The sequence below is a fragment of the Oncorhynchus keta genome, unplaced genomic scaffold (assembly GCF_023373465.1).
Source record: "Oncorhynchus keta strain PuntledgeMale-10-30-2019 unplaced genomic scaffold, Oket_V2 Un_scaffold_3208_pilon_pilon, whole genome shotgun sequence".
Taxonomy (NCBI): domain Eukaryota; kingdom Metazoa; phylum Chordata; class Actinopteri; order Salmoniformes; family Salmonidae; genus Oncorhynchus; species Oncorhynchus keta.
Window position 1 is genome coordinate 796429 of NW_026290915.1, and position 25577 is coordinate 822005.

The window sequence follows — 25577 nt, forward strand, 5'->3', positions numbered from 1 at the left end:
TGTCTGGTGTCAACGAAATGTCTAAAGAAATACATCCGCTTGTATCAAGACAAACGTCAGGTAGGAAAATGATGAACTTCTTTCCAAGTTTAGGTGACCGATTGCTTTAACATGCAGAAATGTCACTGCAACGACAAGGAACCAAAAAGGAGCATCAAAGATTTGCCCAATCAGAACAGATGCAGACTGTTTCTCTTGTTCAAGCAACTTGAGCGCCACCTAGAGGTTTAAAATAAATTAAACTATGGACAAGGCTTCAGTCTATTCAAATCAGAGTTTAATGCCAAACACCATACTACACAACATCATAGAAGTCAAAGAAGAGGTGACAAAGGGACACAGAAAATGGTCTACAAATGTAGTCTTTGTAGTTTGTATATACAATTCAGCTGCCCGGTCGTCCTCCTGTCCTCCATGTTCAACACAGTAAATAGAAAAATGAAAATCAGTCTAAAGATAGAAACAGTCCAGAGATTGTCTTTAGCTGGTTACAGCACTGACAGAGTCGCCTTGTGGGACCAAACGTTGATGGGGAAACTGGTCCTATTTGGGTTGTTAGAATGTCCTCCTTTCAGATCAATTGGTGGCAGTTCCAACTTCACACACAACTCTCCCCACAGTATTCCCTGGTGTAGTGGCTTGGATCTATTCCATGAGATCGTTCCATCGGTAGTGTAGGAGCAAGACTTCAGTCAAGTGGATCTGAGGATCTGGTTGATGTCCGTAGCCAAAGTGTTTTTGTTTACATTTGTTCATGTAAATCGGAATGCCCAGGTTCTCATGTGAGATCAGAATTAACATCCAGAATTTACAGGCTATGCTGGACAGAAACAGAGCCAGATGAGAAGGTTCTGGTCAGGCCTGAAGAGGTACCGAGTGGTGTGACATGTGGTTAGACAAAATGAAACTCAAATTAGTTTGATGATGAAACACTGGGAAAATGGAAGTATTACCACCAACCCAAAACACTACAGGCGCAACCTTTCTGGGGACAGGACTTTTTACAAGAAAAAGAGAAAGGAATCGCATGTCAAATGCAGTGTGCTTGTTGCTTGGTTGTTGATGATTCAATTGTAGCGGTTGAATGGTATACATTCACATATATACTCATATGGTTGTCAATGTGGATCTTATTATGGACATGGACCAGATTTGGCGATCAGAATACAATTTCACAAATCATTGTATACATGTGTCTACACCTGCACCTTCTGAAAGTGTACAACATGACAGTATAAAACATTGCTGTTTATCATTGGGGGGGCCATTACCACCGTTCTCTTTTAGATTGAGACATTATCAATACCTTGTAAAGTAGGCAGAACCACATCTCATCTGGATTGATTTTAATGGAACATGATTGTGCTTCAGAAACAGACTCGGGAGTCTTACGTCTCTGAGTCTTACGTCTCTGAGTCATGTTTAAAGTGACATTTACCAGAAAGTAGAGATGGGGATGCTGCATGTGGCTGATTGGTCCTGTGTAGGTGGTGGCATGACTGATCCCTCTACTGTGGCCCCGGAGGAGGAACCTGTGATCCAAGTGGGAATCTTAACACGCAACAACCTGCCTGTTACCAATGGCAACTATCATCCCGACCACAATAAGACGACGTGGATTTATGGAATCAGCGGTTCCATATTTGATGACTGATCCAGACATTCTGATGGATATATTACTGGAGAATTGGTTTAGGGGGTACAAACCGTTTACATTATGTACAGGGAAAGCGTAAATAGTTTCTAGGCTACATTCATTGTTCAGAAATTCCGAATGGGAACTGGTGCCAATGACTTGAGTGAAAAACCAGATAGACAAATAAGGTCTTGAAACATTTTGTATAAAATGATCCATTTCAAGACAATGAAAACGTTATACTTTGCTAAATGAAGGCTTACATGACATAACACGAAAGAAACAGAACACAAAGGAAAAAGGCTCTAATAAAGTTCCTTTGGTAAAAACAGTTGTTAAAATTTTCAATATAGGCTATTTCTCTTCAGCAACTTTTGACCCGAGGTCTAAACTAAGTCTGTTAGGGTACACATCAATGCACATCTCGGACAAAAAGGACGACTATCAACAAGCTATTTACAAAATCAGCAGTATGTGGGTAGTCTGATGTTACTATACTTGACTGACTGGGGGAAAACCTGGTATTTTCGCAGAAATCTGCCCAATAACTACACCACGGCTGCCAGAGATGTTGTGGACACATAGTACACATACCTGTACCACTGAAAAAAACATTCACAGGCTTTACAATTATACAAAATCCAAAAGCCATCTTGTGGTCTGGATAAAATACATGTTCATAGTCCATGCCTGTATGCTAGTCTTCCTACTCACAGTGGTTGTGAGACTTGTGTGGTTCCCCTTAGCAGTTAAACTAGAGACCTGTACACCAGATGGTGTGGTGCTCCTCAACCACTTCAATGGGTGTATATTGCTTCAAAACAGGGGGGAGAAGGCCAAGCATTCTGTATGGCTCTTTCTGCGTGGCTCTCAACAGTATCCATCAGTCTGAGGATCAGTCCAGCCGAGGATCAATAGCTGTTTCACGACAACGGCTTCCTTTCTTGCACTCAGAGTATTCGGTCGCAGCACGTCTTCTGCTGTATTCAAAGGGGGCATAAGACAGGCCGGTAGGGGTGGGTGGGGGTTCAGGGGGCTGATGGACAACTGGTTGGTGGCCACATAGGAAATTTGGCTTTTTTTTGTGCTGCAAAGATAGGGAGGGTCCATTTAAAAAGTCCTTATAAAAACAAATATAAAGTAATCCGGCAGTTTCCAGAATCCAGCAATTTGCTGCCAAACTGATGTATTAAAATGACGACAAGTAATACACTCCTGTCATCTCGTCACCCGGGTTGAGCTAAGGTGCCCCTGACGAGCTGCCATGATACGTCACATGGTATCTGTTGATTTTCAGGTAATAGAGGACCTGGGGATCCCGGGTGGTGGTGCACGGCAACAGACCCTCGCGACGCTCTCCCATCAGCCACTTGCGGGTGTCGGTGGCCATGTCGCTGGTCACGTGTTCCTTGGCCCAGGTGTCCACCAAGCCTTGGAAGCGGCGGTGCAGGCGAGTGTGGACTCTCTGGTGGGACTGGGGAAGGGAGGGACACCGGGGTTAGCTGTAGTGAAGATCATATCAGCACTCTGACCAACACCATGTTGGTTGAAACGTCAGTAAGCGGCCATTATGTTTCTCTAAATTATTTCATAATATGACATATTCCAATATCTTCAGTCTTTTCCACATGTACATTACTTGCCAGCACATTACTTGCCAGCCAAATAGAAATAGTAGCCAGGTCCCCCTGGGTACATGTTTTTGTGGAAGGAGCTGTATTTCGGTGGCCTACAGTACATTCTAATGCCTTGATTATTGAATACTTTATCGAGTTTACCGCCCAAAATGGGAACATTTGTTGTAGCAAGACATGACTTTACAATTTAAAATACTGAACATTGATGAATTCAGTGTATTGTTAGTTGTGTCTTTTAATTGTCTCATGTTGGTTAATGTTGCATAGACTTACTTAAATCATGTTTTAAAAAATTCTGAGCGGTAGATCTCAGATTGCATCTTGACTCAGAAAGTGACTGGGACTCAGAAAAGGTTGGTGACCACTGTTCTAGACTATTCCCTGCATGTAGCCACGGTTGCACATTTTGTTCATACCCTTTGCTAGTCAGTGAGTTATTAGCCCAGTTATAGATCATTTGTAGTCAGCAATAGGGGAGTGATTGCTTCTTACAAGAGCACAAAATGTGTGCATTTCTAGACTTCTTTTAAAAGTGAGTCAGGTAAAGAGACTGTCTTAAAGGGACTGTGTTGTATTTTGAGACAGGCTTGAATAAGCAAAGTAGCCAATAGGCAGAGGGCATTAGTCTGATTATCTGTAGTAATGGTATGGGAATATTTATGCATTTTAGTTTGTAAAGTGGTTTCTTGCATCAAACAACATTTTCAGTCAAGTGTATTAACAGGTTAATGACAAGCCCACATGTTGTTTTTAAAGTCTCATAGAATGTAGACCTACATTGAACACCACACATTGGCTACTACTGTAGGCTGAATGATAGAACAGCTATTTCCATGTTAAAACGGTATGGGATCCATTTTAGCCATTGTTTCCGATCAAATAGCCACAGTAGCCTACTTGGCCACTGTTAAAACTTAAAGGGAGTACAGCCTCAGTGTTCACAGTAAACACGTGCTGGAAGTTGCACAGAATTTCCAGAAATGTTCAAATTTACGTTCAGCAGACCTGAGATTTGCTCAGTGGCCCACATTCTTTTCGGGAACATTGGTCGGTGGTGTTGCCTACCTGATGAGCCCGGGTCAACGCAGTGCGTCTGTACATGTAGTCCTCCGACTTGAAGACGTACACCATCTTGTACGAGTTGAGTTTGAACATGCACTCCATCTTCAGGTCCTCAGCGCTGTGGGACTTCTCCGACGTCCCCGTAGCCGCCTCGCCTGCTGCAGCTGCTCCCACCCTCTCTGGCACTTCCGGATCCGCCGGAGGTTCCTGATTGGAAGAGGAGAAAGATTGGCATTAGACCAGAGCCAGTAACACCGTGCTTACCTGTGCCCTCTTCCCACATAGCAATTCAGTTTACAAGGACAGTTTACGCAAATTTCGGTCAAATCATGCGAGTACTTAAGACTGCAATGCACTATATCCATACCATTTGTAACATTGGTTGAGCACAGGATGTGTAAAGTTATAGCTAAATGACAGGACACATGGTTCCCAAAAAACAGGCCAACGCTAATGCTATTTAGAGGTCACAACACTCAGTCATTTAGGCCAATGTTTTCCATTTCCGACTCAAAGTTAACAATTTTAATAGATCAGAAAATGTGCGAAATTTGAGCGGGCCGTCCCTGTAAAGATTTGTCTTGATATACCCATGCATAGCAACTCACCCAATAAGAGTTTAACTGGGACACAAATGATTAGGGGAAGGGTAGGCTCTATTGCAGTAGCAGCAGTATTCCTGTACAGTGCACTTCCGTTTGACATTCATATGTTGATTCTCTTGTTAGTCTTTAATATCCTTGGCAAACAATATTTTGGTCAATCAAATTGAATCCAGATTTTAAAAATGATTTTGCAAGCATTAAAAATGCAATTATTATTCACCCCGCTTTAATGAAAGGTTTAAATGTGTACTTACCACACAGGGTAGAGGTGAGCGAGGACTGAAACCGTGAAGCATATTTTGTCAATGCCACTTAGGACATTGCAGTTAGAGTAGCCAATTTCCAATAGAAATGGGAGAAAGGACATTTCATTTGTTTTTTTACACATTGCCGCCAAAAGGGTTAACAAGCCAGGATATGGGTTGAAGGATACTTTGATGTGCACATACAGTACTTCCACTGACAATGTACAGAGCAGTTATGACCATGCAATGAGGATAACGTTGAACTGAAAAGACAACCTGCTGGTTGTCACTGCTGTTTGAAGGTACTTTTAGGGGTGGAAAATAAGAGAATCATGCCTATTGACTTTTGTACCAACCTCTCATATTCTTGATATGAGAAACAGACTAAATGTGGGTGAGATCACTGATAAATCATATCCAGGCAAGACAAGTAGCAAATATATGCAATGGGTAAAATAAAACAAAAGGGGGGGGCTGACGCCAATTTTTTTGTTCCTGTTTTGCACGGGTCCTTCCAGCCCATTGAAATGTATATGATACATTATGGACACCCTTTTTGAAAAATGGCAACAAGCACTGAAAACCAAAGACAGACAGGCTTGATGTGCAACACTCATCTCAGGGCTTAATAGAGAACCCAACCACCCTTCCATGCAATGCTCAGAGAGACGTCTGGAAAGAAATACACCAACATTTGAGCATATAATTCAGACCATTTTATTCACAAGCCCCTTCTCTTTTGTACAAGTGTTGCAGATGCCGTGCTTGACCAGGTTTTCATGAGTTATCAGCACTAGTCTTGGTCAACTCGTATAAAAACCTCACCCACAACAAAAAGATTGCAACGGGAGTGCACTGTATCCTTAAATTGTTTTACACATTATAATAGAGTATGCTGAACACCCCAAATCTCAATCCGTACAACATTTACATGTATCTAAACAGTGATTAGAAGAAGTCACATACAGAATGTTTTCCCTATGAATACAATTACAGGAAACACAGGGCAGCTGATAAAAAAGAAAAATGATTTTATCTGAATCCTTTTCTAGACCGACAAAAAGGGGTCTTTTGCCTGTCACCAATGCCACAAAAAAAAAAAAATGGCCGTCGTGACAATGCAATTAAGGACACTGTACATATAGAATTTCTGCTCAACCAAATGCTTCTCCTCCAACAGAGGAAATGATTGTACAATAGAACACTAATATGCTCCATGGTATAAAAATACTTCCTTCCCTTACATACAGACGCAATGTGAAACGTCAACTCCTGTTCACTGCTTCTTCTTCTTCTTCCTCCTTTCAGTTTATATCAAACCACTATTGTAGCCTTATTCTCACAATAAAAAAAATCTAACGAAATATTTTTTATTTTTTTACCCAATGATTTGATGACTAGTCTGTTGAGTGGGAAAGTTGAAATAAATACTATCCTACTAATATAATATAAAAATTGCAATATTCATAAATAAAAGGGCCCCGTAAAACAAAACAAAAAGTGTGAATAAATGGATAAATAATGAGTCTATTTAAAAAGATGGCAGGGTAAAGTGCAATCTTTCGGAGATAAAGGCAGGGGGCAGAAATGGAGGGAAACAAGTTGCTTTTCGAGTAGACAGCCAATTACATTCTCTCTAACAAAAACAGGACAGGCACCGTCAGCATTTCTACTAAACATATATATATTTTTTTTTAGCACTTAGGCCTACTTTTCTGAGGAAAGCAAACACAAAAATGACCTAGTGCACTTGTAGTTCAACTGGTGTGTGTGTTCATCACTATTGGCAGAGTTTTTCAAAACAAGTGCTTTGTGGATAAGTCTCGGAGCCCCATTTAGTTTGAGGCTACGGGGAGAAAGCCCTGAAAGTTTGGTTTGTGCAAAAAACACTGACCTGGAACTGACCTGCACGTCGAGAGGGAGATGGACTTGCACTCATTCTCAAAATGAGTCGTTTTTGTTTTTTTGTCAGCTGGTTTTGGCTTGTGAAACAGTACCATGGCCTGTCTTAGAGAGCCTTTAGGGTAGATGCTGTTAGCTGTGCAGACGGGGGAGACACAGCCAGAGGCCTCACCTGGGGAGGAACACAGGCTTTTGGGCCAGGTGCTCGCGCAGCTCTGGAGACGCTGAGTCCGAGTTCAGGTAGCGTCCCACGTAGTCGCACCACCGCTGTTTAAAGAACCAGAAGAGAACTACCGTCACAACACAAGAACCTGACTCATCTGAATCTGTTCTAAATGTCATGTGGCGACTGCCTGCCAAACACACTAACAAACACACACCTCTGTCTCAGCGGGTTCGTCCGAGTTCTCCTCCTCCGTGTCAAGCAGCTCCAGGGTCAGGGTCACGCTGCCTTGGCTCTTCACAAACATCAGCTGGACCACAAACAAACCAGTCAAACAACAAGACAACCAACAAGACAAGACAGCAAAGGTCAGAGAGAACGTACCAGGGGAGACAGAAGAACAAAATGGGGACAGAAGAACAAAACGAAAGCAAGAGAGAAAACCAGAGAGCTGGAGAGAGAACACATGAAAGTTCAAATGCAACTCAAAGTATTTTCCTGAGACACAATAACATTCCAGGTGGGACAGCCATCCACCCACCCATACCGTACCTTGAAGCAGTTCTCGTCGGACATGAGCTGCTCCGCCTTGCGCTGGTATGCCCCCTCGGCGGTCGCTCTGGAGGCCTGGGTGGACAGGGTGCCGCCGGTGGCCTTGTTGGTGCTCTGGCTCAGGTAGAGGTCTGTCACGCGCACGCAGAGCTCATCACTCACAATGTGCTGGAGCTGGTGATAGGAACCACAACGCCAGGTGTGAGCACAGTCATTAAGTCAGCCATCAAAGTTATCATTGTTTAGGCCGGGTGGGCCCCCATTTAGCTCTGTTGCCCCCCCCCCCCAGCGCCTGAAAGAGATTGTCCTCAACTGATTTCAGTTGACAATTTTGGCACCTAGATGTTCCTCAAGGTTGGCTTTTTCTCGCCGTCTGGGACCTAACGGAGGGAAAAGACTGTACTGACCTGTCTGACAATGCTCTGGATGAGCTTGTCCATGGTGAAGGCAGTGTAGGCGTGGATGGTGAACATCTCCCTGAGGGAGTCCTCGTACTGGGTGGGCTCCATGTTACCGTCCAGGAGGTTCCGCACCATCTCCAGGAAGGCAGAGTAGTAGTCCTCCACTTCAATGTCCACTGGAAAAGGAGAAGGTCAGGATTTAAAGTAATAGTACAGATGTTTTGTAGACTTTCAGCAAGTGGTTTTTGAAAGTAGCGTTCACCAGCCAAAAGGGGTCCCGAAAAACTGTTTAAGTTACATGTGTGTATCAGTTCATTGTTCTGCTGCCCTGATCCCGCCTCCCACTTTTACCTTGCAACCTCATTAGACATCATTCCACCTGCCAATCAACATCAGAGGTGCGTTCAGCAAGATGCAACGTTTTGAAAAGTTCCGATAGATATACTCTATGTGGAACAAACATGCCTTTCTGACATGTAGCCTACATTAGAATAAGGATACAACGGACTATTGGTGGCATTTCGTTCGGCAACGTTTGGCTACTGAATGTGGCCCAGGTAAGGTTGCCGTAGGATTCTTAATGTACATCCCTTGTAGCACAGTGTGATCAGATCATTATGGCAAAACATAGCCTGGTGAAATGAGAGATGGTGTGTACAACAACGTCCACTTCATAGTATGACACTATGGGCTATAAGGATGTTATTTAGGAATTGTTATGTAACTAATGTCTCACCCTCATCTGTTATTAGTAGGAGAACTTCTGACTAACGTCTGATCTGATGCATTGATTTGACCGATGTATTTGATTTATTCTCAGTTATCAAAATAACGAAGCATTTATAGTTAACCTGTGTTGCTTCACAAGTGCCCATCCACTATGAAAAAAACAAGCGCAGCTCACAATATTTGAAGCATTGAATGTAAGGATTGTGTGGCTTTCTCCGCTTAGGGGGAGGTTGCAGAGGGTGTCTTAGGCATGAATGAGCCATACATTGGCAAAACGTGTTGAAATCAGAAGATTTAAAAATACAGACAGTTGTCATGATCCCGGCTAGCCTATTGAGATTAGGAAAACATCTGGAGGGTATATCTCCCCCTGGTTGTGGTGTAGATGATAGGAAGGGTATCTATGTTTAATTGGAACAAAGGTCTGTGTTGGGACCATTGACGTTGTCAAAAAACATTCTTCTGGAGACGTTAGCATGTACTGTACATGTACATTTTTTTCAGATATGAAAGTAAAAACAACGTGACAGACTTTCAGAGGAAAAGCTTTGCAGATAGAAAACTGCATGATGAAGGTAAAGTACATTTTCTCCATAGAAAAATGTTAAACTGGGTGCAAAAAAAAATGTGTGATCTTTTGATCTAAACCTTAATGGTCAGTGGGTTCATAGCGTGCTGCAGTTTGGTTTTAAAGGTTGTCTGGACTTACTGGGCTCCTTTAGTCTCAGCTGGACGGCAGGATTCTCACTCTTATCCCGTTTGACACCCAGCACCTCCCTCTCCCACTCCCGTTCCCTGCAGTCCTCCTCGATCTGCCTCTCTGCCTGCCCGTAGATGCGCAACAACCGCAAACAGAGGATCTGATGCAGGCGCTGGAAGATGTACCAGTTGTTGTTGACGTAGTAGAGGTTGTAGACGTCGTCTAGGCCACGCAGTTTCTGTGCCCCCGTGTTGCCGAATAGCAGCTTAGACTTAGCGGAGCCACCACTGCCAGCCAACCCGTTGTGCTTCTTTGACCCGTCTTCATCTGGCCCGGTTTCGTCTTCTTCCTCCTCCTCCTCCTCGTCTTCCTCTTCCTCTACATCCGACAGCTCCCCGCGCCGGGCGAACAGCATGTCTGGGATAAAGTGGTGGATGACCTGTTTGATCTTGTACTTGTCCTCCTTCTGGATGCCGACCTGCCTCTTGACGTGGTGGATGATGAGCGCGGCGGCGTCCTCCAGGATCTGGCTGTCCTGGTAGGTCAGGGTCATGTGGGGCCCGCCAGGCACGGGGGCCGTGTCCTCGGAAGCCTGTTCCTGTCGCTAAATGGAGGCAAAAAAAACACAGGTTAGAGTAGCTTACAGTGCCGTGCGAAAGTATTCGGCCCCCTTGAACTTTGTGACCTTTTGCCACATTTCAGGCTTCAAACATAAAGATATAAAACTGTATTTTTTTGTGAAGAATCAACAACAAGTGGGACACAATCATGAAGTGGAACGACATTTATTGGATATTTCAAACTTTTTTAACAAATCAAAAACTGAAAAATTTGGGCGTGTAAAATTATTCAGCCCCTTTACTTTCAGTGCAGCAAACTCTCTCCAGAAGTTCAGTGAGGATCTCTGAATGATCCAATGTTGACCTAAATGACTAATGATGATAAATACAATCCACCTGTGTGTAATCAAGTCTCCGTATAAATGCACCTGTACTGTGATAGTCTCAGAGGTCCGTTAAAAGCGCAGAGAGCATCATGAAGAACAAGGAACACACCAGTCAGGTCCAATATACTGTTGTGAAGAAGTTTAAAGCCGGATTTGGATACAAAAATATTTCCCAAGCTTTAAACATCCCAAGGAGCACTGTGCAAGCGATAATATTGAAATGGAAGGAGTATCAGACCACTGCAAATCTACAAAGACCTGGCCGTCCCTCTAAACGTTCAGCTCATACAAGGAGAAGACTGATCAGAGATGCAGCCAAGAGGCCCATGATCACTCTGGATGAACTGCAGAGATCTACAGCTGAGGTGGGAGACTCTGTCCATAGGACAACAATCAGTCGTATATTGCACAAATCTGGCCTTTATGGAAGAGTGGCAAGAAGAAAGCCATTTCTTAAAGATATCCATAAAAAGTGTTGTTTAAGGTTTGCCACAAGCCACCTGGGAGACACACCAAACATGTGGAAGAAGGTGCTCTGGTCAGATGAAACCAAAATGGAACTTTTTGGCAACAATGCAAAACGTTATGTTTGGCGTAAAAGCAACACAGCTCATCACCCTGAACACACCATACCCACTGTCAAACATGGTGGTGGCAGCATCATGGTTTGGGCCTGCTTTTCTTCAGCAGGGACAGGGAAGATGGTTAAAATTGATGGGAAGATGGATGGAGCCAAAATACAGGACCATTCTGGAAGAAAACCTGATGGAGTTTGCAAAAGACCTGAGACTGGGACGGAGATTTGTCTTCCAACAAGACAATGATCCAAAACATAAAGCAAAATCTACAATGGAATGGTTCAAAAATAAACATATCCAGGTGTTAGAATGGCCAAGTCAAAGTCCAGACCTGAATCCAATCGAGAATCTGTGGAAAGAACTGAAAACTGCTGTTCACAAATGCTCTCCATCCAACCTCACTGAGCTCGAGCTGTTTTGCAAGGAGGAATGGGAAAAAATTTCAGTCTCTCGATGTGCAAAACTGATAGAGACATACCCCAAGCGACTTACAGCTGTAATCGCAGCAAAAGGTGGCGCTACAAAGTATTAACTTAAGGGGGCTGAATAATTTTGCACACCCAATTTTTCAGTTTTTGATTTGTTAAAAAAGTTTGAAATATCCAATAAATGTCGTTCCACTTCATGATTGTGTCCCACTTGTTGTTGATTCTTCACAAAAAAATACAGTTTTATATATTTATGTTTGAAGCCTGAAATGTGGCAAAAGGTCGCAAAGTTCAAGGGGGCCGAATACTTTTGCAAGGCACTGTGTATATATATATATATATATATATATTAAAAAAGCTTTAATCAATACTTGGGAGATATTAACACATGGATCAGATCAAGTAAGTGGTATATCACTGCCTTTTACCTCATCGTATATGGTCTCAATCTCATTGAGCAAGGTCTTTGAGCGGAACACCTTGGTGTCATTCTGCTTGAAGTTGATGCCTTGGTGGTCCAGGGACTTGAGGTAATACTTCTCATTCTGCTCCCTCCAGATCTTGTTGAATCCTCTCTGGGCTTCCCTCCATTCTTCTTCTTTCATCTTTAACCTGGAACGAGGTCAATCAGAACACATACCGTGGTTAACATGGGACAGCAACATGTTCTCTGGAAGCTGTTGCTTAGGTCGCTTTACATGACTCTAATTTACATTTACTGTCGATCACACAACCTCTTCATATCACACCTCTTGAGTACTATAGGGACGGACACAGCCGGGTTCCTCTTGAGCCCGTCGATGATGTCAGCGGCCTTGTCGCCGTATATCCTCTGGATGGCCTTGCGGTGGATGACCTCGGAGCAGCCGCCCATGGTGTTGTCCAGCCGGAACTTGACCTGTTCCTCGGCCGTCATGCGCGACAGCCTCCTCTGTACGGCCTCCAGAGCTCTTATGGTGGCCAGGTTGGTCTCCAGCACCACGTCCAGCTGCAGGGAGAAGAAGAGTATGGAAAATGTCCTGTCTGAAGTGATGTGCTGACATCAGCATACTTTGGTTTGTACTATTAGAATATAACCACCATGAGAGGGGGGGAAAGTCTCACCTCGAAGCGCTCGTCCTCACATCTGTAAATATGCTCCTCATACTGGGTCTTCTTGGAGCTGACAAAGGTAGAATCCTCTGACCACGAAGGGAACGACACCCACGTGTCATTCAGGACCTGAAATGGACCATACTGTTAAAACTCTGCTCTAATTCAGTCACTTGCCAAGATGAACAACATCTCAGTACTAACCAATTAAACCCCATGTGATCGACTTCACTGGCAGGATGACTCATGCAAAAAAGTGACTAAAATTGTATTTTCTTTGCTCTTAATTTTCCAATACACAAACATGTATTTGACTAATTCCTCAGGTTTTTATTGATCCTATGATTCAATTTGGTTGATTTTGACGGGTAACATTTGACTGTCAGTAACTGCTACGCTCACCTCTTTACACAGTGGGGTCCTCCCTGTACACTTGGGCTGTGTGTAGCTCTTGGGTAGCGCCCTGTAGCTGGAGCCCAACCTCTTACAGGAAGCGTAGTCAATCTCCATGGCCATGCCCTCTGTGGTCCTCTCCTTGGGAAAGCTCTCGATGTGGCTGGACTCTCTGTAGCCCAGGAAGTTTTTGAACCAGGAGAACAGCTCTGGGAATTTTCTGCAGATCACATTCCAGAATGGGTGTTAGATGGGCAGTAAAATATCAGGATGAATAACAGAGCTTGTATTTTCACATGCCGTTAACGAACAAGGCCATTTTTAATGTAATATTTTATTTTTAATTTAACCTTTATTTAACGAGGCAAGTCGGTTAAAAACACATTTTTATTTACAATGACAGCCTACCTGGGAACAGTGGGTTAACTGCCTTGTTCAGGGAAAGAACGACATATTTTTACCTTGTCAGCTCGGGGATTCGATCCAGCAACCTTTCGGTTACTGGCCCAACGCTCTAACCACTAGGCTACCTGCCTCTAACCACTAGGCTACCTGCCTTCCCCGAGCTGACAATGTATAGGAGGCCAATAATAGGAATAGAGAAGGATGCCTATAGCTTTTTAGATCATGAACATGGACATTAATTTTGCCAAATATTAGCAACACCTTTTTGACATGCTCAGAGTGTCAGAGTTTTATACTACCGACTCAGCCTGATCTTGAGAGGCTGGTGGCCCTGTTAACTCTACTCATCTGCTGTAGCATGACTGAATTGTCTACACTCCTCACAGCAGAGAAGGTAGTTGCAACAGCTATGCAGCGCATCCTGTAGTCAGGCTGATAAATTGTGCAAAGTTTTTTAAATGGTTGTTTGGCGCGCAGGTGATAGTTGCTTAAAGCTTACCCCAGGAATGGCAGCACTAGCTGCACAAGCTCTGCACGAGAAATCACTTCCTGGTTAAAGATGAGCAGACACCGCAGGAAGTTGTCATAGGCCTCAGAGCTCCGGAGGGCTTTCCTCACCTATGATAAGAAAGCAGCTCTGTAAATACACACTTCAACACACGCTGAATTACTTTACAGTAAGGGGGACAGCATCTCATCACAACCAGGCAATTCATTCATTCAAAATCATGTTCAGTTGGAACAGAATAAATCATTTCTATAGGTGTCATTCGTATAGATCACATTTTATGTTATTGTATAACATTCACATTAGGTTTAAAACAAAAATGGAGAAGGACCTTTTCAAAGAAGAGAGATTCTGTGCCGATGCTGTGTTTGCTGGCCTCAGCCTTGGCATGGTCTTTCCCCAACATCTTGGGTTTCTTCTGCAAGGGTGGGAAAGAGAAGAATTGAGGATTATAAATAAGGACTACATTACCACTGACATGGTAGACCAATTAACTGATACAGGGACAGAGGCCTCAGAGGTATATTACAGTTCTACAGTAAATAAGAGAAGCTAAAAAATAAGGTAAAAATCCCACATTTAAAGTGTTGACAGATCTATGGGACACTCTAGTCAAAAGTATACCATTCTAAGCTGTCTGAACAGTATTACAACTGTTACTACTGCTAACTAGTTTCTTAATAACCGCATGTCTGACAACTATGGTTGCAAAGCTACCGGTAATCTATCGGAATCTTCAGTAATTTGGGTAATTAACAGGTAATCTATGGTAATTTGGGTAATTTATACTTGAATAACTTTTTTAAAAACAAAACAATATATAGTATTCATTTGTTATATCTGTGTCCATATTGTCCATTAGCTTCTAGTGGATAGACCATATGGTTTTAAGAGAAAATAACCTAATTATTGAAAAAAGTCAAACGATGAAATTATTCTCAATTATTTACTCTTTCACAACTGCCACCGGTTTGGCGCCAAAACGTTTACATACAAAGGCTTGACACTGTCAATGAGAGGGCGCTAGTTTACCTTGACGGGAGGCGTTGCGCCCGCTCCAGAATGCCTCCGGATTGGACAGCCGTTCTGGTTGAGCCGCTGCCTCTTGACCGTGGTGCCGTGGTCGTTGCGCACCGACTCCGCCCGGTCGGCCGTGGTCTTGCTCAGCAGCTGGAGAAAAGGGGGACAACTCTGGATCAGAGATAAACGTGAGAGTTTAAGATAGGCAACATCTGTGTAGATCTGCACAGAACATACAACTTTTACATCAAACTGAAAGGCATTATCAGTGCATCTTGATCAAGCACCCTGTCTGAGTCACATGATGTAGTAAATAAAACAGGTGGTATTAGTCATATGAAAATAACAACACGATATGACAGTGGCCAAGTTTGTAATTCAATGTCCTCACATAGTTTAAACTCAACTTCTATCATTCTGAAATAACATCTCAGGTGAAGGAAGCATTATCTCTTGCAATAGAGCACTATTTTAGCGTGGACGCGAAACACTCACCACTGAACTGTTGGCATCCGGTAAGAACTGTCCGAACTCCGAGAGCAGGTCCTCCTGGTTCTTGAAGAGCCGTGCCACCTGAGCGTACACCTCCTGCTCTGTTAATGCCGGAGTGTAGTTCCCCCCCGCCTCCTTCGCGTTTCGCTGCTCCTTCTGCAAAAGCAGCAATCAGACCACTGGTTACAGACTACACCAAGAACTTCAATCAGACCACTGGTTACAGACTATACCAAGAACTTCAATCAGACCACTGGTTACAGACTACACCAAGAACTTCAATCAGACCACTGGTTACAGACTACACCAAGAACTTCAGTCAGACCACTGGTTACAGACTACACCAAAAACTTCAATCAGACCACTGGTTACAGACTACACCAAGAACGTCAATCAGACCACTGGTTACAGACTACACCAAGAACTTCAATCAGACCACTGGTTACAGACTACACCAAGAACTTCAATCAGACCACTGGTTACAGACTACACCAAGAACTTCAATCAGACCACTGGTTACAGACTACACCAAGAACTTCAATCAGACCACTGGTTACAGACTACACCAAGAACTTCAATCAGACCACTGGTTACAGACTACACCAAGAACGTCAATCAGACCACTGGTTACAGACTACACCAAGAACTTCAATCAGACCACTGGTTACAGACTACACCAAGAACTTCAATCAGACCACTGGTTACAGACTACACCAAGAACTTCAATCAGACCACTGGTTACAGACTACACCAAGAACTTCAATCAGACCACTGGTTACAGACTACACCAAGAACTTCAGACCACTGGTTACAGACTACACCAAGAACTTCAATCAGACCACTGGTTACAGACTACACCAAGAACTTCAGTCAGACCACTGGTTACAGACTACACCAAGAACTTCAATCAGACCACTGGTTACAGACTACACCAAGAACTTCAATCAGACCACTGGTTACAGACTACACCAAGAACTTCAATCAGACCACTGGTTACAGACTACACCAATAACTTCAGTCAGACCACTGGTTACAGACTACACCAATAACTTCAGTCAGACCACTGGTTACAGACTACACCAAGAACTTCAATCAGACCACTGGTTACAGACTACACCAAGAACTTCAATCAGACCACTGGTTACAGACTACACCAAGAACTTCAATCAGACCACTGGTTACAGACTACACCAAGAACTTCAATCAGACCACTGGTTACAGACTACACCAATAACTTCAGTCAGACCACTGGTTACAGACTACACCAAGAACTTCAATCAGACCACTGGTTACAGACTACACCAAGAACTTCAATCAGACCACTGGTTACAGACTACACCAAGAACTTCAATCAGACCACTGGTTACAGACTACACCAAGAACTTCAATCAGACCACTGGTTACAGACTACACCAAGAACTTCAATCAGACCACTGGTTACAGACTACACCAAGAACTTCAATCAGACCACTGGTTACAGACTACACCAAGAACTTCAATCAGACCACTGGTTACAGTCTACACCAATAACTTCAGTCAGACCACTGGTTACAGACTACACCAAGAACTTCAAACCACTGGTTACAGACTACACCAAGAACTTCAAACCACTGGTTACAGACTACACCAATAACTTCAATCAGACCACTGGTTACAGACTACACCAAGAACTTCAATCAGACCACTGGTTACAGACTATACCAAGAACTTCAATCAGACCACTGGTTACAGACTACACCAAGAACTTCAATCAGACCACTGGTTACAGACTACACCAAGAACTTCAGACCACTGGTTACAGACTATACCAAGAACTTCAGACCACTGGTTACAGACTACACCAATAACTTCAGTCAGACCACTGGTTACAGACTACACCAAGAACTTCAAACCACTGGTTACAGACTACACCAAGAACTTCAAACCACTGGTTACAGACTACACCAATAACTTCAATCAGACCACTGGTTACAGACTACACCAAGAACTTCAATCAGACCACTGGTTACAGACTACACCAAGAACTTCAGACCACTGGTTACAGACTATACCAAGAACTTCAGACCACTGGTTACAGACTACACCAAGAACTTCAGACCACTGGTTACAGACTATACCAAGAACTTCAGACCACTGGTTACAGACTATACCAAGAACTTCAGACCACTGGTTACAGACTACACCAAGAACTTCAGACCACTGGTTACAGACTATACCAAGAACTTCAGACCACTGGTTACAGACTATATCAAGAACTTCAAACCACTGGTTACAGACTACACCAAGAACTTCAGACCACTGGTTACAGACTACACCAAGAATGAATCATGGATGACATAATAGGGTCAATGTAAATAACATTACATATATGTATTTACTTAACAAGGCAAGTCAGTTAACATTCTTATTTACAGTGATGGCCTACACCGTCCAAACCCTAACCAGGACGACACTGGGCCAGGGCGGCGCACAATCAGAATGATCTGAATTTCCTTCCTCTAAAGTTTCTTTCTACAATGATTATCTCTGGTTCTTGTATCCCTGTTCCCAGAAAGTGACCAGGGAGACCACACAAAGGGCACCACTGCCCCGTCGGCAGTTTCGTTATAGCACTGGAATGGAACCTCAAGTTCATATTGAATGGTGACCCAGGTTACGAACAGATCTCTGTGTGTACTGTCTTTTTTATAGCTTGTTGTTTACACTGAAAATAAATCACCCTTCAGAAAGAAGCCAGATTTATTGAATGAAATGCTTTGTATGGGGCAGTTCTCGCGCTGTGTTTTTACCTGGTAAGTGTGCAGGATCTCCAAGAAGGCTTTGTAGATGTCGGGCTGCCCCTGGAAGCGGTTCTTGATCTTGTTGACGTAGTTGATGGCGTGGTTGAACTCCACTGGCTGGTTGTTTTGCAGGGGAGGCCCGCTGGAAGGGGTGCTGCTCACCGGGGCGTGGGACTGGACCGAGGGGGACCGTGGGGAGGCATAGGATGGGATTGATGGGTTGGGTTGGCTAGTCGGGGTCAGGGCAGGAGACTGCATCGGCTGTGGGGGGGAAAAGGAGATCGACAATGAGTTGCCCCCAAATATGAAATATACACTACCATTCAAAAGTTTGGGGTCTCTTAGAAATGTCATTGTTTTTTTTTTTATACAGAAAAGCAATTTTTTTTGTGTGCATTAAAATTACATCAAATTAAGCCGAAATACAGCGTAGACATTGTTAATGTTGTAAATGACTATTGTAGCTGGAAACAGCTGATTTTTTATGGAATATCTACATAGGTCCATTATCAGCAACCATCACTCCTGTGTTTCAATGGCACGTTGTGTTAGCTAATCCAAGTTAATAATTTCAAAAAGGCTAATTGATCAGTAGAAAACCCTTTTGCAATTATGTTAGCACAGCTGAAAACTGTCGTTCTGATTAAAGAAGCAATAAAACTGGCCTTCTTTAGACTAGTTGAGTATCTGGAGCATCAGCTGTGGGCTCGATTACAGGCTCAAAATGGTCAGAAACAAAGACCTTTCTTCTGAATCTCGTCAGTCTATTGTTATTCTGAGAATGGAAGGCTATTTCATGTGAGAAATTAAGAAACTGAAGATCTTGTACAACACTATGTATGACTCCCTTCACAGAACAGTGCAAAATGGCTCTAAACAGAATAGAAGGAGTGGGAGGCCCCGGAGCACAACTGAGCAAGAGGACAAGTACATCAGTGTCTAGTTTGAGAAACAGACACTTCAAGTCCTCAACTGGCAGCTTCATTAAATAGTACCCGCGAAACACTAGTTAACGTCAACAGCGAAGAGGCGACTTCGGGATGCTGGCATTCTAGGCAGAGTTGAAAGGAAAAGCCAGATCTCAGACTGGCCAATAAAAATAAAATATTAATATGGGCAAAAGAACACAGACACTGGACAGAGGAACTCTGCCTAGAAGGCCAGCATCCCGGAGTAGCCTCTTCTGTTGACGTTGAGACTGGTGTTTTACAGGTACTATTTAATGACGCTGCCAGTTGAGGACTTGTGATGCGTCTGTTTCTCAAACAAGAAACCCTAATGTACTTGTCCTCCTGCGCAGTTGTGCACCGGGGCCTCCCATTCCTATTTCTATTCTGGTTAGCGCCAGTTTGTGCTGTTCTGTGAAGGGAGTAGTAGTACACAGTGTTGTATGAGATCTTCAGTTTCTTGGCAATTTCCAACGTGGAATAGCCTTCATTTCTCAGAATAGACTGATGAGATTCAGAAGAAAGTACTTTGTTTCTGGCCATTTTGAGCATGTAATTGAACCCACAAATGCTAATGCTCCAGGACAGTTTTATTGCTTCTTTAAATCAGAACAGTTTTCAGCTGTGCTAACAATTTCAAAAGGGTTTTCTAATGACCAATTAGCCTTTTAAAATGATGAACTTGGATTAGCTAACACAATGTGCCATTGGAACACAGGAGTGATGGTTGCTGATAATGGATCTCTGTACGCCTATGAAGTTATTCCATTAAAAACCAGCCGTTTCCAGCTACAAGAGTCATTTACAACATTAACAATGTCTACACTGTTTCTGATCAATTTTATGTTATTTTAATGGACAAAAAAAAGGTGCTTTTCTTTCAAAACCAAGGAAATGTCTAAGTGACCCCAAACTTTTGAATGGTAGTGTACAGCAGCACATAACAATAAAACAGTTGAATAATATATTTGACATAAGCAACTATACAGTAATAAGTAAATGTATACATGTTTACATAACAAATGAAGAAATAAGCCAATGACTTGTGGTTCAAATCTCCAATAGGAAACTAAACACGCAGAAACAAAGAACTTGAGAAGAGGTTCTTGCACAGAATGACACAACAAAGGAAAGGGGTCTTAGTGAGCTGGAACCTTGCTGGTCTTGGCCGGTGTAGGCTGGGTGGGTAGAGCGGTGCTGGCTGTGGCGGTGCTGGTGGGGGGCCCACTGGGCAGCTGCAGGGCCTGGTGATGATGGGGCACCGGCTGGCTGGGTGGCCCCGTAACGGGGAGGTTCTGGACAGAGATGCCGTGCGGGGTGATGTAGTGGATCTGTCCTGGCGTGGTCACGTTGACCTGCTCGTTGGTCTGGACCTCGATCTTGTAGCCCGGCGGCAGGAAGGTGTTGAATCCCATGATGAGGTCTGGGTGGCCCTTGAAGAGCTGGGAGACACGGCTGATCACACCTGGAGTGTCGATGCTGTGAAAGTAAATGTGTGTGTTTAAGATTGACTACATGGTAGTTACTGTGCAGAATCACTGATCTACAAATCACCTCGCTTCTCAAATAACTACTAATTATGTGATCAAGATTAGTGATTCCCCACCTCGCCTTGCTCAAAATGATCCCCTCAAACACATGGAATATCTTCCTGCAGCAAGAGGCCACGACTTACATGGATGTTTACAGTGTTTGCTTAGAAAAACAAACTAAATTGTAACTGACCTCTGTGACTTGAACTCTTTCATGATGTCAAGGAAGTCGTTGTAGACTTGAGGCTGATTCCCAAACTGCAGTTTCACTTGGTCCAAGTAGGACAGAGCATCTTCAACCTACAAACACAGTTATGCCAGTCAAACAATGTTCTCAAAAGGTATAAGGAGATGAAGTGGGGATTGATCAAGATAATGAAAACATCCCAATGAGCTCCATACTTTAATTGTTGACTAGTCTCATTGCTGTATTATCTACTAGTGATGGGGGGGCTCAATACAGTTAGACGTAGGATATATCATCCAAAATAATATCCCTATCATTTTGACAATATCCCAATATTATTTTTGCACTAGTTGGCTGAACCACCTTAAAAAAAGGTATTTAACCCTTATTTAACTAGGCAAGTCAGCTAAGAACAAATTCTTAATTTACAATGACGGCCTACCCCATCCAAACCCTCCCCTAACCAGGAAGATGCTGGGCTAATTGTGCACCACCCTATGGGACTCCGATCACGGCTGGTGGTGATACAGCCCGGAATGGAACCCGGGTCTGTAGTGATGCAGTGCCTTAGACCGCTGCTCCATTCTGGATCCCTATACTCCAGTACTTCTCCTTCATAGCTTGTTTTCAGCACTTGTATTTCCATGACTGATCAAAACTAATTTTCCCATGGCTCTCGTCCCTCTGCAGCAGTCATACAGTGAGCAATGTTTGTAACGTGGAATAGCAATTCAATGACAGAATACATATAGAATCGCAATACATATCGGTACCTAAGTATGGTGATGATATTGTATCCCTGGCAACTCCCAGGCCTATTATCTACCATGCTTTGAAATCAACAGGTCCTAATTGAGTCCATCATACCTCCACTTTATTCTGTATTTACTACATGTGCTTATTTTGATCTCTTTTGTACATTCAATAAAATGTATACATATGAAAAATGCACCTTGAGTCGCTGGAACTGGGCACCCTGTGAGGGGGCCATAGGGGCCAAAGGATGGGCATGGCTCTGGACCACCGCAGCCCCCTGTGATTGGACAGCTGGACTGTGGGGGTGGGGCCCGACAAGTGCAGCGGGACTAGAGGCATGTCCATGGCCACTGGAGTTCTGGGGCATTGTGGGAACCTGGAGGACAAGAATCAGTCAAATATCAGCATTATGCCCGTGGTAAAATAGTAAACAAAGCCTTGAAAAAGGCAAATACAGAAACTACAGTTTGCTGGTTAATTGGCACTTATAAATTAATGCATTGTAGAATCTATCAAAATTATTATTTTCTGTGCAACACGCTCTCATCTAGATTAAAGAGATAGGGCAACAGGTCCCATACCTGGTAACCCTGGGGGATGGAGTATTGGATGCCGGGGGAAGGCTGCATGTTGTCGGTGACGGCCTCGTACACGGCTGGGGCTAGGACGCGGTGCTGGAAGCCCTCCGCAGTACCTGGGACTGGGGGGCGACGCTGCTGCTGGGACGCAAATACTGGTTCCTGATCCTCCACACGCCGCTTCATTGTATATTCATACTCAAAAGAGCTAGGAGGCACAGGTACAACACAGTTAACATTTAGGCATATTAGATTGATAAATCGATAGTCACCCTGACACAACTGCGAATTTCAAGTTGCATACATTCATTTAGCACATTTCAGACTCTGGCACACATTTATGGGATTCTCCAGTCTCTGTCTCACCCACAACTAGTGGCTATATATATATATATTTTTAAGTGATATGAACGTTATTGTGATCACTTTGGAGGGAGAGTGGTAGCCCCCCCCCCAACAAGGCTGGAGAACTCAGTACGTCACAAAGAAGGACGTTTGACCAGAATATATATGAGCTAGAATTCACATTGACTGCTTTAGTGGACAATACATAGATTACTATGTAGCTAACTATAGTGTGTAGGGACGAGGGACGCATTGGCAAGATACCGACTGGACAACGTTATTCAACCATTTATCTAGCTAGCGTGCTTGCTAAGATAACTCGGAAGTAACGTTACTCTGATCACTCAAGATGGTAAACCAACATATGGAATATGGCTAGGGAACACATCCATAAGTCTAATCCAATTAAATGTATGTTTCTTATTTAGCGGTGGCGACATGTCCCAAAGACAATCCACAAGCTAACAGTGAGATGTTAACTGGCTAGCGGTTAGCTTCTAAACCAGCCATAAGACCTGCCCATTCCCCTCCCCCTCTGCCAAGAGAGGGCCTGACGCCATCCACTGCTAGCGGAGTCGTGCGCGCCCGAACTTGTGTGGCTAAATGTACGAGCGTGTCAGGTCAAATAATGTGCAGGGTACTGTTAACTATTTGCCTTTTCATTTTTAACTAACGCGTTAGCCTTAGCTATCGTAATAACGAAAATTTCAATTAAAAAATAGATTTCAGTTAACGTTAGCTAACAAGGGATGGTTGACTTCCCGGTGGTCTTTTTAGTAAGCTACTGCTAGCAACACATTGTGGCTTTACGCTAACCAGCCATGGTCGAACGTCATCATCATGAAACCCAGTGATTCGACTAACGTTAGGTAGCACAACAACTGTCCTTGCTAACATTATCTCAATACTGTAGCAAATACTGTTTTTCGCTGGATAAATGTGTTTTTCACGATTAGCTAGTTACAGTCGTTAATTTGTCCGAATCCTATCTAAATGTTTAGCTAGCCAACTACTGTTGTACGATGCTGTTCACTAGCTCATGGAACTACTGTAGCTAGCTAATCGTCAAAAACACATTAGCCAGCGAACATTAGCGACATTTCGACATGCTAAAGCAAGCATCGTTAATGTTTAAAGACTCAGTCTGCCAGCAGAAATAACATTTTCTGAGATGTATTTATGCATCGGTCTGACAAGGTTATGTAGCAACTTGCTGTAACAGCACGTAGCTAGCGCCATTTAGTTTTGCTTCAAATGGGCTTAGTTAGCGAGCTAACGTTAGCTTGAGAGATAAAACTCACCTCAACTGACTGAGACCAATAACAACTTGTCGAACCAAATTTGGATTTTCTCAGTCAAATGACAAAAATTCGCCAGTTAAACCGTATCAAGATTGAGGGTGCATATTCCAATTGAAATGTCAAAGAAGAACTGCCCCTGCTAGCAAACCCGCTAACAACAATCCCTGTGGCTAGTACGCTCCTTGAACAGAGGCGTGGTTCCAATGAGGGCGGCTAGTCTCCTCCCATTCTAAATGATCATTGGCAACTCTTCAACAGAGGAAACAATAGCAACGGAACTTCATTGGTCAGATTTCCAGTCACTCAGATCGGGGAAAAAATGTTACTTACAGGCATTTTTAGACCTCCGCAAACTTTATTTTTTACCATTGACTACAAAATATAATATATAGAACCGTAAACTCGATGATAATGTAAGAAATATAGCTACTGTACCTGTATGAACATAATACGCTACTTTGTGCCTTGTCGTATCTTGACACGAGGATACAGCACAACCGCATAGGTATTATAGTGCTCAACGACTTCATAAGCACAACATATAGTATATATGAACCAGACTATAGATGCTTCACAAATCAGTTATAACCAAAGCGATACTATAAAAGGTGCTTCCTTCTGGTGCTTTTCCAAATGGTAAATTACATGTTCTTACTTCGGAGAATCTGGTAGTCAGTCAGAGGGTTTATGTTTCATGGGTATAAAATGTTTGAATTAAGTGAAATTCATGAGGATTAACACTATTTCAGCGGGAGTAGGAGACCAATACGCCTTTTTGTGACAAACTGCGTATCAGACCTGGTTTGTCCTTGCACCTGAAGACTGATGAACTAAAGCCCCAGCAGGAGTCGTCTTTGTGCGTACAAAAGCACGATCTATGTTTGTAGTAAACGTGGGGCGGGAGTAGTATCAATAATATTGATTAGTTAAGACCGGGTTACTGTAATGATGTGACAACTGTTGATGGCTTTATAAATACATTTGATCGAATTTGATTGGTATGCATTGGGAGTTATTAGAAAGGTTGTTAAAAAAAAAAACTTTGACAACCTTTCAATTTCACTTAACAGTGGAGGAAACTCTTGTAAATATGTGTCAACGGCAGTTTAAAAATAAAATCGAGTATAATTTGCTAATTGCAGGATAATTTTACTCAACCCCCCCCATATTCATTAGTCCACTTTTGATACATTCCCACAAAAGTGTGCATGCCAACATCCAATTAAGATATACTACACTGCTCAAAAAAATAAAGGGAACACTTAAACAACACAATGTAACTTCAAGTCAATCACACTTATATGAAATCAAACTGTCCACTGAGGAAGCAACACTGATTGACAATACATTTCACATGCTGTTGTGCAAATGGAATAACAACAGGTGGACATTATAGGCAATTAGCAAGACACCCCCAATAAAGGAGTGGTTCTGCAGGTGGTGACCACAGACCACTTCTCAGTTCCTATGCTTCCTGGCTGATGTTTTGGTCACTTTTGAATGCTGGCGGTGCTTTCACTCTAGTGGTAGCATGAGACGGAGTCTACAACCCACACAAGTGGCTCAGGTAGTGCAGCTCATCCAGGATGGCACATCAATGCGAGCTGTGGCAAGAAGGTTTGCTGTGTCTGTCAGCGTAGTGTCCAGAGCATGGAGG

General features: G+C 43.2%; 2 protein-coding genes and 1 non-coding gene across 3 annotated transcripts in view; 1 reads left to right on the top strand and 2 right to left on the bottom strand.

Moving 5' to 3' along the window:
- The window catches only part of LOC118372575 (solute carrier family 25 member 44-like), a 140864-nt gene that overhangs the window by 19085 nt on the left and 96202 nt on the right, over positions 1-25577 (top strand). The gene's annotated exons all lie outside the window — the stretch shown is intronic.
- Positions 256-24132, bottom strand: LOC118372570 (paired amphipathic helix protein Sin3a-like). Its single transcript, XM_052515844.1, is given in 22 exon segments — positions 256-3110; positions 4339-4488; positions 4491-4542; positions 7260-7354; positions 7468-7560; positions 7803-7976; positions 8210-8379; positions 9642-10236; positions 12013-12196; positions 12334-12572; positions 12689-12805; positions 13079-13289; positions 13974-14092; positions 14314-14400; positions 15015-15152; positions 15498-15650; positions 18284-18535; positions 20376-20700; positions 20947-21053; positions 21893-22072; positions 22278-22482; positions 23921-24132. Coding segments are annotated over 21 exon segments (3858 nt in total). The 5' UTR covers positions 22461-22482; positions 23921-24132; the 3' UTR covers positions 256-2876.
- On the bottom strand, positions 13752-13889 carry LOC118372573 (small nucleolar RNA U109). Its single transcript, XR_004823235.1, has one exon. It is a non-coding gene; the product is annotated as a small nucleolar RNA U109 (small nucleolar RNA).